At 41.4% G+C, this 13368-nt stretch overlaps 1 protein-coding gene across 3 annotated transcripts in view; it reads right to left on the reverse strand.

Annotated features, from left to right (window-relative positions):
- The window catches only part of mylk4b (myosin light chain kinase family, member 4b), a 60901-nt gene that overhangs the window by 12894 nt on the left and 34639 nt on the right, over positions 1-13368 (reverse strand). For 2 of the 3 annotated variants that reach the window (XM_079830663.1, XM_079830662.1), the window contains one exon: positions 1671-1758. In XM_079830663.1, coding sequence (XP_079686789.1) covers positions 1671-1758 — 88 coding nt within the window. Of the gene's footprint in view, positions 1-1670; positions 1759-4509; positions 6045-13368 lie in introns of those variants that run through there. The other variant, XM_079830661.1, reaches the window with a different exon arrangement.

Here is a 13368-nt window from a genome sequence, read left to right on the forward strand (position 1 = left end):
AAGGTTGTGCTTTCTCAAAACTTTTTGAGTACCTTCAGGGCATGATCCCGATGACACATACCGGTTTCGTAACGATACACTAATGCGCTCTTAAAAGCATTTTAGGACAAAATTCAAAATGGCCGACACTCACAATAGTGAATATGGGAATTGGGTATCATTCGACTCGGCATGATGCATTGAATCAGACGAGATCAGTTTTAAGATTTTTGGGCAAACCATAAGTTATAAGAAAAAATAGCCATTTTTAATATCTCCTGACCAGTAGATGGCGCTATGCCAAACGTTGCTTGTAGCCTCTGGTCATGCTTGTGATGACATGTACCAAGTTTGGTCTGAATACGACAAAGCGTTGTGGAGATATAGCCTCGCGTCCAATTTGGCGTTGTATTCGTTCAAACTTTATTCGTGAATGATAGGGTTTATCAAAAAGCTTTTAACCATGTTTTGCCAGCATGGTCTGTAGATGATCTGAGCCAATTTTGGTGAAAATCAGAGCAATGGTCTAGGAGAAGTTTGAAAAAGTATGTTTTCAAAGAAATTCAAAATGGCGGACAGGAGGTTCAAGCAAATACTGCATAATTGGTATCATTGTTCTCAGCACAACCCAAGGAATCTATCAAGAACAGTTGATAAAAATAGGCAAAAGTAATCAAAAGTTATCGCCATTTTTGGAAATTTCATTCAAACTTTTGACCACAAGGTTGTGCTTTCTCTAAACTTTTTGAGTACCTTTAGGGCATGATCCCGATGACACATACCGTGTTTCGTAACGATACACTAATACGTTCTTAAAAGCATTTTAGGACAAAATTCAAAATGGCCGACACTCACAATAGTGAATATGGGAATTGGGTATCATTCGACTCGGCATGATGCATTGAATCAGATGAGATCAGTTTTAAGATGTTTGGGCAAACCATAAGTTATAACAAAAAATAGCCATTTTTAATATCTACTGACCAGTAGATGGCGCTATGCCAAACGTTGCTTGTAGCCTCTGGACATGCACCAAGTTTGGTCCGAATACGCCAAAGCGCTGTGGAGATATAGCCTCTCGTCCAATTTGGCGTTGAATTCGCTCACGTGTTATTCAAGAATGGTTGGGTTTATCGAAAAGCTTTTAACGTTTTGCCAGCATGGTCTGTAGATGATCTGTAGAAAAGTTTTTTTGGCGGGAAAATCGAATGGCATTCGACTTGAGCCAATGAATCAGAGGAATTTTGTTTCTAGCCTCTAAAGTTCAAAAGTTATTAACATAAATGTAGGTGACATTTTGGACAGTTGGGGGCGCTAGAGGGATTTAGTTAGAGACTCCAAATTTGCTGTGGTGAGAGTTCAGACTGTCCTCTATCTGTGTGCCAAATTTCATAACTTTCCTGCAAGCGGTTCTATGGGCTGCAATAGACTTCCAGAGCGGAAGAAGAAGAAGAAGAAGAAAACTAACAGATACAATAGGTCATCGCACCATTTGATGCTTGGCTCTTAAAAACAGTGACCCAAAATAGAGCAGAATCTTAAACATTTCTTCATATTTATGTCAATCATTTCTTTGTTTTAAATGTGACAACATACAAAAACTTTCAGTTTATTTCCAGATTCAAATTAGATTTTGAATCCTAGATTGCTAATGTGATTTCTTGCTTTTGAACCTCGCTGTAGTTTCTCACCTGGTGCATCCAGTGGTTTCTTTTTCTTCTGGGTTTTTAACCCCTTTGGGTACAGTTTAGATTTCTCCTTCCCATCCTTTTCTCTAAACTAGAAAGATAAAGAAACAACAGGAGAGAAAGAAAGAAGAGTCTTTACACAAGTTTAAGTCTATGGTCACAAGATCATCATTAAGTTACACTTTAAATAAAAGCACCTGCTTTCAAGCTATTCAGTGACGTGTATTTTCATTCACATGATCGGAGCTGCTAACGTGCGATGAATCTGATATTTCTGATTACACACAATCATCTGCTGTGACTCTGAGTGTCCTTGAGCTGCTACTGAGAATCGTGTCATCATGTCATCAGTCAATCTGTTTTAGAAATGGCTCGAGCCGATGACAAGGACAACGAACCTAACGACTCATGTTCTAGAAAACCCCCAATTAGAAACAACAAACTCATGTGGACAATAAATACAGAATAAAGAACATTTAATGTATATATGCATCCAACATTTTCATCAAATAAAAGACGACAAACTTCACACAACATAAAAAGCCACATTTTTAAGTCAAATATACAGAGAAAAAAAGATAAATATTTCTTCTCTTTTAAACTTTTGGGTAACAAGAACCTCTTTTTTGGTCAGCTGCTTCACAGACTTCACTAATACATGGTTGTATATTGAAAAAATAGTTTTTTTTCTTATTTAATTTTACTTTTCAATGTAGTTCAACTTTATTGGCATGACAGTTAGAGTATTTTAAAGGGTTCATGAACTGAGAAATCAAGAGCTTTTGTCATATAAGAGGTCATCATACTATAAGAATATCCTAAAAAAAGTTCCTTGTAAGTCCAGAAACAGCTTTTATTGTGACCAAGCCCAGAGAGCGACTCGTTGTGGAATGAGCCTTTAAAAGATGGAGAAAGACGCCTCTGCAGAAGAAGATCAACGCCCACTTCATCATCACAACTCTGGCCCCGCCCACTGGAGTGTTAGTGAGATGACGAGGAGAGAAGAGCGATACAGGATGGACTACAAATAACATTCCCTTCCAAAGGATCCTAATGCTAGGAATGTGCTTATTTATTCTCATCAGTGTGAACGTCTCTGTTGAGCATTATTTATTTGTGTTCGCTACATTTCACTATGGATTCTTTTACGATCTGGACGCGACAGTAACGCCACAACATGTCGGTAACCATGTCCAATCTGATGCCTGATCTGAGACCAGTGATTTCTGATATGTAATGATTCATGTACAGTCAGATGTTCTTTGTCTGTGTCAGTAAATCAAACCAGTGACTAAACGCTCAACTTCACATTGTTTCTCTTAGTAGATGAAAATTAGCTGTTATTTAAACTTTGATTCAATTATATATAGAAAGCGATCAATTAAGCTCCCTTTACAATTGCTGGAGCTGTCAATCAAACAGCACGAGTTTATCAGTGACTGTCAGTCAGTCGATATAGTTCATGTAATACTAGCTATTTCATATGCAAAGATGACAGCCAATCACAGCAGTGGGCGTTTACACTGAAGTCTCACAGCAGCCAATCACAGCAGTGGGCGTTTATACTGAAGTCTAACAGCTGCCAATCACAGCAGTGGGTGTTTACACTGAAGTCTCACAGCAGCCAATCACAGCAGTGGGCGTTTACACTGAAGTCTCACAGCAGCCAATCACAGCAGTGGGCGTTTACACTGAAGTCTCACAGTGGCCAATCACAGCAGTGGGCGTTTACACTGAAGTCTCACAGCAGCCAATCACAGTAGTGGGCGTTTACACTGAAGTCTCACAGCAGCCAATCACAGCAGTGGGCGTTTACACTGAAGTCTCACAGCAGCCAATCACAGTAGTGGGCGTTTACACTGAAGTCTCACAGCAGCCAATCACAGCAGTGGGCGTTTACACTGAAGTCTCACAGTGGCCAATCACAGCAGTGGGCGTTTACACTGAAGTCTCACAGCAGCCAATCACAGTAGTGGGCGTTTACACTGAAGTCTCACAGCAGCCAATCACAGTAGTGGGCGTTTACACTGAAGTCTCACAGCAGACTTCCCTTCAAACAGAGCGTTCAAATTAGTGGTGGGCGATACTGCAAAATTTGGTATCGATCCAATACCAAATACATATAGGGTCAGTATTGTCGATACCGATACCAATACGATACTTTTTACTTTAAAAAAATACTTTTGTGTAGGGGAGAGCAGTATGTCATTATTATAATTTAGTGCCGGAAAATAGCTCCACACAACGCTTCTCTTCCTCTCGGCCATCCTGATCTCTCATTCAATGTGCTATCAGCTTCGCTCACTCAGTTCGCTGCTCCTCGGCGCGTTGTGTCAGTGAGTCACGTGACGACACAACAACGAATCACAGCAGAGCAGCAGGAGGGGGAGGAGTAGCAAAGTGGTCCAGGATGTGAAAGCAGCGTTTGCTCAGGATTGTAGAGATAGAAGACACGAGCAAAGTATAATGAACGTATTTAAATTAAAATATTGATTCAATTACAACTGTATCGATCTGATACCAATACCAATGTTGCCATCGATACTATCGATATTTAGATCGATCCGCCCACCCCTAGTTCAAATCAGAGGCTAAAATCAGGGTAGGAAAATGTCTTTTATTTTTACATTTTAAATATGACAATCTTGTATGCAAAAATCATTCTAACATTATAAGTGCACCACAGGAAACACTATAAAACAAATACAATGCAGTTCATGACCCCTTTAAGGTTAAGTGTGTATAAAACATGAATTCTTTCACTGTAGTTTAGACTGTGTTTTCCTGTACTTCAGGAATATGCATCTAAACGAGCGCTTTTGTATAAAACATTTAAACTCACCCTGCTTCTGGATTTTGAGTGTGTGCTTTTCAAGAGATCAGCCACTCTCGAGTGTTTCAACACTTCTGCAATGAAACTGACAACCTGTTGAATGCCGCCAACCAGTCGCTCCAAAGCATCGAGTCGCTGATTCTGTTGTTCCTCCTTCTCTCGAACACTTTCCATGACAACACGCATGTCACACAACATCTGCTCAATGGTCCGTCCACCTGTGGCGACTCCTTGATCTTGACCGATGGCATCCAGTCGTCTCAGAGACGCTTCCTGCAAGGCGAGGAGTTCGTCCATTTTACCACTCAGATCATTGACTTGTCCTTCAATGTGCACAAGAGCAGAAGACGAGGAGGATTTAGATGAATGCTGATCGGAAAGTGGTGAAGACAGACGTTTGCTTGAGGTCGAAAGCGAAGCTCTCCTTGCCATGGCTCTTCCGCATCGCTTCTGAGCATGAAGTGGTTTGGGGTCATAAACCCGAGCAAGAGACTTCACAAGATTAGAGCTCATAATGAAACGCGTTCGCACAACGGGTTAAAACAAACGTGCTTTCTTGACAATGCTTACAGATCATTGGTTCCCCTTCTTATTCTCTCTAGCTCCGATGCTTTTTATAGAGGTCAACCGGCTTCTTCCTATTGGCCGGTGTGCGAGCGGTCAGTGTAATGTCACTGTTATCATCTGGAGGAGGGGTTGTGTGCGATCCAAGAGCCAGGTGTGAAGACGCTGAAACCAGAGTGGGTGCGAGGATACAGCTCAAAGAGTGATGAATCAACACCACTGGGAGAACTTTTAAATGAAGCGACTGTTAAACCACTAGATTTCCCCCGCTTGACTCACAATCAACACCTCAGATAAAGGCTCTGTGTCCATATGGTACGTAACCCTCCCTGATCCCTTCGTTCCAGGCTAGAGAACACAATGAGCCAAGCGAAAGTGCCTGATTGAACAAGAGCAGGTGTGCACAGCAGACTCGACTGAAGAACTGGGACAGAATAGCTGTTGAGCCACTGAAATGGCTCAGAGGACGATTTTCAACATGGTTCAACTATCTCATTGTTCTGAAAAGCTCAATAGAGATTTTGAACTACTATGCAAATGCTATGCTAATAAGATTGTGGATGTGATACAAGAATATGATCCAGTAGCTTACAGCAAGTCTTTTAAAAGGGAAGAAAATGTGTTGACAAAATCTGAAATATCAGGGAATCTTAAAACTGAAGCTGCGTTCCATTCGACAGGGTTTCAAAAATTTTCCAACTTTCAAATTTAAAATCATAAAATAGGCATATACATATACAAAATGCACAGTATGTATCAAATAGATATAATCAAAACATAGTATTAGTCTATCAGTTTATTACTTGTATATTTCATTGACTATTAACAGATTTTAAGCTGTACTATAACTGTCATTCACTATGAATTTTTTATGGATTTCGTTAACTATGTATAAAAGTGCTCTTAAGGGAACACGCCGACTTTTTGGGACTTTATCTTATTCACCGTATTCCCCAGAGTTAGATAAGTCCATACATACCATTCTCATCTCCGTGCGTGCCATAACTCTGTCTGACGCACCCACCGCTAGCCTAGCTAAGCACAAAGACTGGAGGTAAACGGCTCCAGGTAGCCTAGCTAAGCACAAAGACTGGAGGTAAACGGCTCCAGCTAGCCTAGCTAAGCACAAAGACTGGAGGTAAACAGTTCCAGCTAGTCTAGCTAAGCACAAAGACTGGAGGTAAACTGCTCCAGCTAGCCTAGCTTAGCACAAAGACTGGAGGTAAACAGTTCCAGCTAGCCTAGCTTAGCACAAAGACTGGAGGTAAACGGCTCCAGCTAGCCTAGCTTAGCACAAAGACTGGAGGTAAACAGTTCCAGCTAGCCTAGCTTAGCACAAAGACTGGAGGCAAACGGCTCCAGCTAGCCTAGCTAAGCACAAAGACTGGAGGTAAACGGCTCCAGCTAGCCTAGCTAAGCACAAAGACTGGAGGTAAACAGTTCCAGCTAGCCTAGCTTAGCCCAAAGACTGGAGGTAAACAGTTCCAGCTAGCCTAGCTTAGCACAAAGACTGGAGGTAAACGGCTCCAGCTAGCCTAGCTAAGCACAAAGACTGGAGGTAAACAGCTCCAGCTAGCCTAGCTAAGCACAAAGACTGGAGGTAAACGGCTCCAGCTAGCCTAGCTTAGCACAAAGACTGGAGGTAAACAGTTCCAGCTAGCCTAGCTTAGCACAAAGACTGGAGGTAAATGGCTCCAGCTAGCCTACTGCTCAATAAGAGGCAAAATAACGCCAACATTTTGTGATGTGTATGGTTACATTGTGTACTAAGACCGATGGAAAATGAACAGTTGTGCTTTTCTAGGCAGATATGGTTAGAAACTATACTCTCATTCCTGCGTAATAATCAAGAGCTTTGAGCCGTCCTATGAGTGCAGCGGCACAATGATATTACACAGCGCCTGAAAATAGTCCCCAGTGCTCTCTCAGGTTGTCACGTTGGTTTCTGTCGGTCTTAGTACACAATGTAACTATACACATCACAACATGTAAATAGGAAAATTTTGTCACTTATTGAGCAGTAGGCTAGCTGGAGCCATTTACCTCCAGTCTTTCTGCTAAGCTAGGCTAGCGGTGGGTGTGTCAGACAGAGTTATGGCACGGAGATGAGAATGGTATGTATGGACTTACCTAACTCTGGAGGATACGGTGAATAAGATAAAGTCCCAAAAAGTCGGCGTTCGCAGTGCCCTTCGAACTGAACATGTTCGCTCCCTTCAGATTGGAATCTCACTTAAAATGGCCTGTGAAGTTAATCGCAATTAATCGTTTAACAGCGCTAATCTATTTACAACATGTTTTTGAGCGTTGGTCATTGTAGCCAATCACAGATATATATGTTGAGCGAGTGAACACAATGACCAATCAGAGAGGTTTAAAGGCCTATTCATACCAATAACAGTATGCCTATAAAGATGACGATAAAGATACCGTTCTAAAAATTAAAGAATAGCAGAGTTATAACGATAACGGCACAGAGAAACCATATCGGTGGAATCACTTTCAGAAGGATTTTATCCAGCTGATGAACGATAGAAACATTGACATCCAATCAGAATCAATCCTACTGAGCTCGAGCATTTGACAGACCAGCACTCGCGTTTGACACACTAATTTCTAGAGAATATTCATGTGGTTATTATTTATTTGTCATAGTATAAATGAATTATGTGTGTATTACTTATTCTATTGTATGTTCAGCTCAAAATATTTAACAGACAAGCAATCCTTTATACAAAGTTTTTAGCCTCCCAATCATCAAATGGTACGGAAAAGTCTTCTAGGCCTACATTCAGCTCAAAATACCTGGCTATAAAATATTATTTGCAATTGCAATATCTAAAAAAACGTTTTTTGTTTTTTTTTAAATCCCGGATTCCTGGAAAGGCTGTGGACGTTCATGGAAAAATTACAATCTGAGGAGTGCGTTGAAATAATTTTTTTGGTAATAAAGCTTAACTTGTATTTAAACAGGAACTTTCCTTTAAAATCATTCCATCTCCAGCTCACATACAAGACCTTTTCCGGAATCTTCCTAATCTTTCATCCGGTAAGGAGTGAACTGTTGCACCATGTTGTTTGCAATTTACAAGAATTTGACTTTCAATATCCATTTATTTATTAATTTAAGTAAAGAGAATGACAGTAAGCGGAGACAAACAGGTGCTACAGTATACGTTTACCATAGTACATAGATAGTCCCGCTAAACAGCCTTTTCACACGCTACACTGAAACCCAATAGCTTGTATATATTAACAAAACTGGCAGCTATAACATTTAATACAATAATCTTATTTTAGCCTGGATAGTTGTGTGTCACACTGTAGGCCGGCTCATTAAAAGCGAGCAGTTGATTGTGTGGATGTTGCCGGTCCTGACCGGCCCGCTCCGAGCGGGACTCGAACCGCTGCAGTCTCTGGAGCAGTAATGGTTTGTTTTCTGATTGGCTGATGTATTAATAGCCGCTGAACATTCAGTAATCTCAGGAGGATTGGTGGCACCTTTGGAATGGGAACTTGATAATGCGAAGTGAGCTCCACCATTCTGACAACAAGAGCTTATAAAAGGAGACTAAGTGCTCACATTCCTGTGTGTTTGTGTGCCTGACTGTGTGTATTTGTGATTTAATTACAGAATACACAACCATCTAGCCTCACATGGACATGTGTAATAATGAATATTTATATCCGAATGTGTTTTGGGACCAAAGAGATGGGACCTTTATCCACTGGCACTCTGAAGGAACGAAAGCTTTTCCAGAAATATCAAAGTTGTAAGATTTTTTAAATGTTTTTGAAAGAAGAATATGTTCACCAAGGCTGCATTTCTTTGATCAAAATCCACCTGTCACTCAAAGTGGCTACGCCCTTAATTATGCAGAACTTTAAGGCTTTATATAATGTAAATGAATGAGTTATAAAAAAAATTCACCCCCCTCACAGTCGTCATGAAAGGCAAAATTAGCCGTATAGACCAAAAGCACAATGTGTCCCAGACTGTAAACATGTGTTCTTCTGCTGTAAAGTTGGGCATTTTAACATGAGCTCAATGAGATTCTGCTCCTCCTGGAGTCTGTCTCTAGTGGCCAGTCCATGAACTGCAGTTTAACTCACTTCCGTATTGGCTTCAAGATAAACTGCGGGAGGAGCCGCTTGGTAAAAACCTAACCTAATCTTGACAAACTATTTCATTACAGAGAAGCAGAAATGTATCAAGAATATTTTCACTCATAAGGAGACCTTTATTTTGAAATAGCGATAAACAGGAAAAATCATGAAAGATTGGTAGAAACCTCAGTTTGCTTTCATGCCAAGAATTCAAAAGATAACATCCATTCAATATTTTGAAGGGGAAAAAAAGATGTTTTAAATATAAAGAAAAAAATGATAGATTCTCCATTTGTGATGTGACAGTAAGCTATAACTCACGTTTTTTTTTATTTATGGGTTTATTAGAGGTTAAAGCTGCTGTCCGTAACTTTTTTTGTGTTCAAGATTTACAAAAAGTATATAATGAGAATGTACAACATGAATCCATTTTCCAAACCGTGTTTTTGTCTTACCCTGAATCATTAAGGTACACTTATAATAAGTGTTTATATTGGGACTACTTCAGCCCGGTCTGGTAGGAACCGAGGAGGAGCACAGGCCCTGCGTGACTCGCCATAGACATAAACAGAGAGAAGTAGCTCCGGCTGCAATGTTCTTCCGCAAGACGCTTGCAGTTCTGCAATGTCTTTCAACATTTTCCTATTTACATGTCGTGATGTGTATAGTCACAGCGTGTACAAATAACAAGGTTACATGAGACACAGCCATATTATAAACGTATACACACTGGGGACTTTATTCTCAGAAGGCGCAGCACTGCTCTACTTCTGCGGAGGGCGGAGTGATTTGCTCGCAGGACCGGAGAAGCCCCGCTGTTACGTCTGTCAACAAAACCAACGTGACTAGGAAGATAGTAGCGAACATGACTGTTGATCATGGCTGACTTTGAGGAATTGTCAGAGGATTTTTACTTTGTCTCAAACCAAAATCCAGAACCATATCGTTCTGAGCCAGAATACACAGACAAGGAGTTACAAACTTTGGAAGCTGATAGACAAGACGCCGAATTACCTCTAGCCCCTAGCATACTACTTCTAGGATGTCTACTCCATAAATTGTATGGAAATTATGGAAATATATGGATCAGATCACTCCATATATGGATATGGTCAGTAATGGAACGTGGATGTCATCTAGGGACAAGGTACTGCGCCCAAACAAAATCTCACTGAAAGCTCATTTTTTGAGATATCAACCTAAAATTTGAAACACAACTTGTTAGGTTTGTTGGCTTTGCTTTTCTTGCAGTTTTAGAGTAAACTATGTTTTGCAAAATATAAATTTTATGTAATATATTAAATTTTAAAACTTTTTTTCTATTTCACTTACATAATTTATTTATTTATTTACTTCTACAATAATCTTCCAAATGTCTTCTTTGAAACAAGACCAGCTTTATGCCTATTTTCCAAAGCATTCACGAATTACAAGCATTTACGTTAGGATAGTGCATTTTCATGTCTATATGAAAAAGGGCAAAAATAACTGTTTTCCATTTGAATATATTTTAAAATGTAATTTATTCCTGTGATTTAATGCTGAAATTTTATCATCATTACTCCAGTCTTCAGTGTCACATGATCCTTCAGAAATCATTCTGAATACCCACCCTTATTATATGATTATCATTATGATGTTGAAAACAGTTTTTGCCGCAATTTTTGTGTAAACCATGATGTTTTAATTGAGCATTTATGCAACAGCATTTATGTGAAATAGAAATATTTCGTAACATTATGTCTTTACTGTCACTTTTGACCAATTTAATGAGTCCTTGCTGAATAAAAGTATTATTTATTTATTTATGTGATTAATTTTAACCTTTCCCCAAACTTTTGAATTGTAGTGTATCAGAGTTTTCTGCTTAATATTTTTGTAAAAACTGTTTTCAACATTGATAATAATAGGAAATGTTTCTTGAGCATCAAATCATCATATTAGAATGATTTCTGAAGGATCATGTGATACTGGAGACCGGAGTAATGATGATAAATTCAGATTTGATCACAGGCATAAATTAGATCTTAAAATGTTTTAATACAGTTCTTTTAAATAGTTTTTACTGTATCTTTGATGAAATAAATGGAGCCTTGGTGAGCATAAGAGACTTCTTTCAAAAGCATAAAAAGAAATATGAATTATTCCAAACTTTTTACCAGTGGTGTATATAGCACTCATGGAAAGAGGCTGATAAACAAACATAGAAAGTTAACAAGATGGAAGAGAATGTAATGGCATTGCATGTGTTGCATAATGGGGGAATATGATATGACGGCCCTGAAGAGATGATCACAAGATAGGCATAGAGCTGGGGATTATATAGCATGTAGAAATATGTGCAGAATGACAAACAGAGGACACACACCGAGACATTATTTGCACTTTAGCAGCTGCAGACTGATTGTATAAACTCTCTGAGGGACAGCAGACCTCACACAACTTCAGTGCTGAGAAAAATGCCGTTAAGACATCAGAGAAGCACAATCAGATCTTTTTAAAAACACATTTTCATATAAAATGAAAAGCGGATTTTTCGCACCCTGACAAATTTGTAATCAAACTTTTGAGTTTACTGAAATATACACCGATCAGGCATAACATTATGACCTAATATTGTGTTGGTCCTCCTTTTGCTGCCAAAACAGCCCTGACCCGTCGAGGCATGGACTCCACTAGACCCCTGAAGGTGTGCTGTGGTATCTGGCACCAAGATGTTAGCAGCAGATCCTTTAAATCCTGTAAGTTGCGAGGTGGGGCCTCCATGGATCGGACTTGTTTGTTCAGCTCATCCCACAGATGCTCGATTGGATTGAGATCTGGGGAATTTGGAGGCCAAGTCAACGCCTCAAACTCGTTGTTGTGCTCCTCAAACCATTCCTGAAGCATTTGTGCTTTGTGGCGGCGCATTATCTGCTGAAAGAGTCACAGCCACCAGGGAAAACCGTTTCCATGAGAGGGTGGACATGGTCTCAACAATGCTTAGGTCGGTGGGACGTGTCAGAGTAACATCCACATGATGGAGGACCCAAGGTTTCCCAGCAGAACATTGCCCAAAGCATCACTGCCTCCGCCACACGCCTTCTTCCCATAGTGCACCTGGTGCCATGTGTTCCCCAGGTAAGCCACGCACTGTGTATTCTGACACCTTTCTATCAGAACCAGCATTAACTTCTTGAGCAATTTGAGCTCCAGTAGCTCGTCTGTTTGATCGGACCACACGGGCCAGCCTTCGCTCCCCACGTGCATCAATGAGCCTCGGCCGCCCATGACCCTGTGGCCGGTTCTCCACTGGTCCTCCATGACCCTGTGGCCGGTTCTCCACTGGTCCTTCATGACCCTGTGGCCGGTTCTCCACTGGTCCTTCATGACCCTGTGGCCGGTTCTCCACTGGTCCTCCATGACCCTGTGGCCGGTTCTCCACTGGTCCTTCATGACCCTGTGGCCGATTCTCCACTGGTCCTTCATGACCCTGTGGCCGGTTCTCCACTGGTCCTTCATGACCCTGTGGCCGGTTCTCCACTGGTCCTTCATGACCCTGTGGCCGGTTCTCCACTGGTCCTCCATGACCCTGTGGCCGATTCTCCACTGGTCCTTCATGACCCTGTGGCCGGTTCTCCACTGGTCCTTCATGACCCTGTGGCCGGTTCTCCACTGGTCCTCCATGACCCTGTGGCCGATTCTCCACTGGTCCTTCATGACCCTGTGGCCGGTTTATCACTGGTCCTTCATGACCCTGTGGCCGGTTTATCACTGGTCCTTCATGACCCTGTGGCCGGTTTATCACTGGTCCTCCATGACCCTGTGGCCGGTTTATCACTGGTCCTTCATGACCCTGTGGCCGGTTTATCACTGGTCCTCCATGACCCTGTGGCCGGTTTATCACTGGTCCTTCATGACCCTGTGGCCGGTTTATCACTGGTCCTTCATGACCCTGTGGCCGGTTCTCCACTGGTCCTTCATGACCCTGTGGCCGGTTTATCACTGGTCCTCCATGACCCTGTGGCCGGTTTATCACTGGTCCTTCATGACCCTGTGGCCGATTCTCCACTGGTCCTTCATGACCCTGTGGCCGGTTTATCACTGGTCCTTCATGACCCTGTGGCCAGTTTATCACTGGTCCTTCATGACCCTGTGGCCGGTTTATCACTGGTCCTCCATGACCCTGTGGCCGGTTTATCACTGGTCCTCCATGAC

Source organism: Gobio gobio, assembly GCF_949357685.1.
Source record: "Gobio gobio genome assembly, chromosome: 12".
Classification (NCBI taxonomy): Eukaryota; Metazoa; Chordata; class Actinopteri; order Cypriniformes; family Gobionidae; genus Gobio; species Gobio gobio.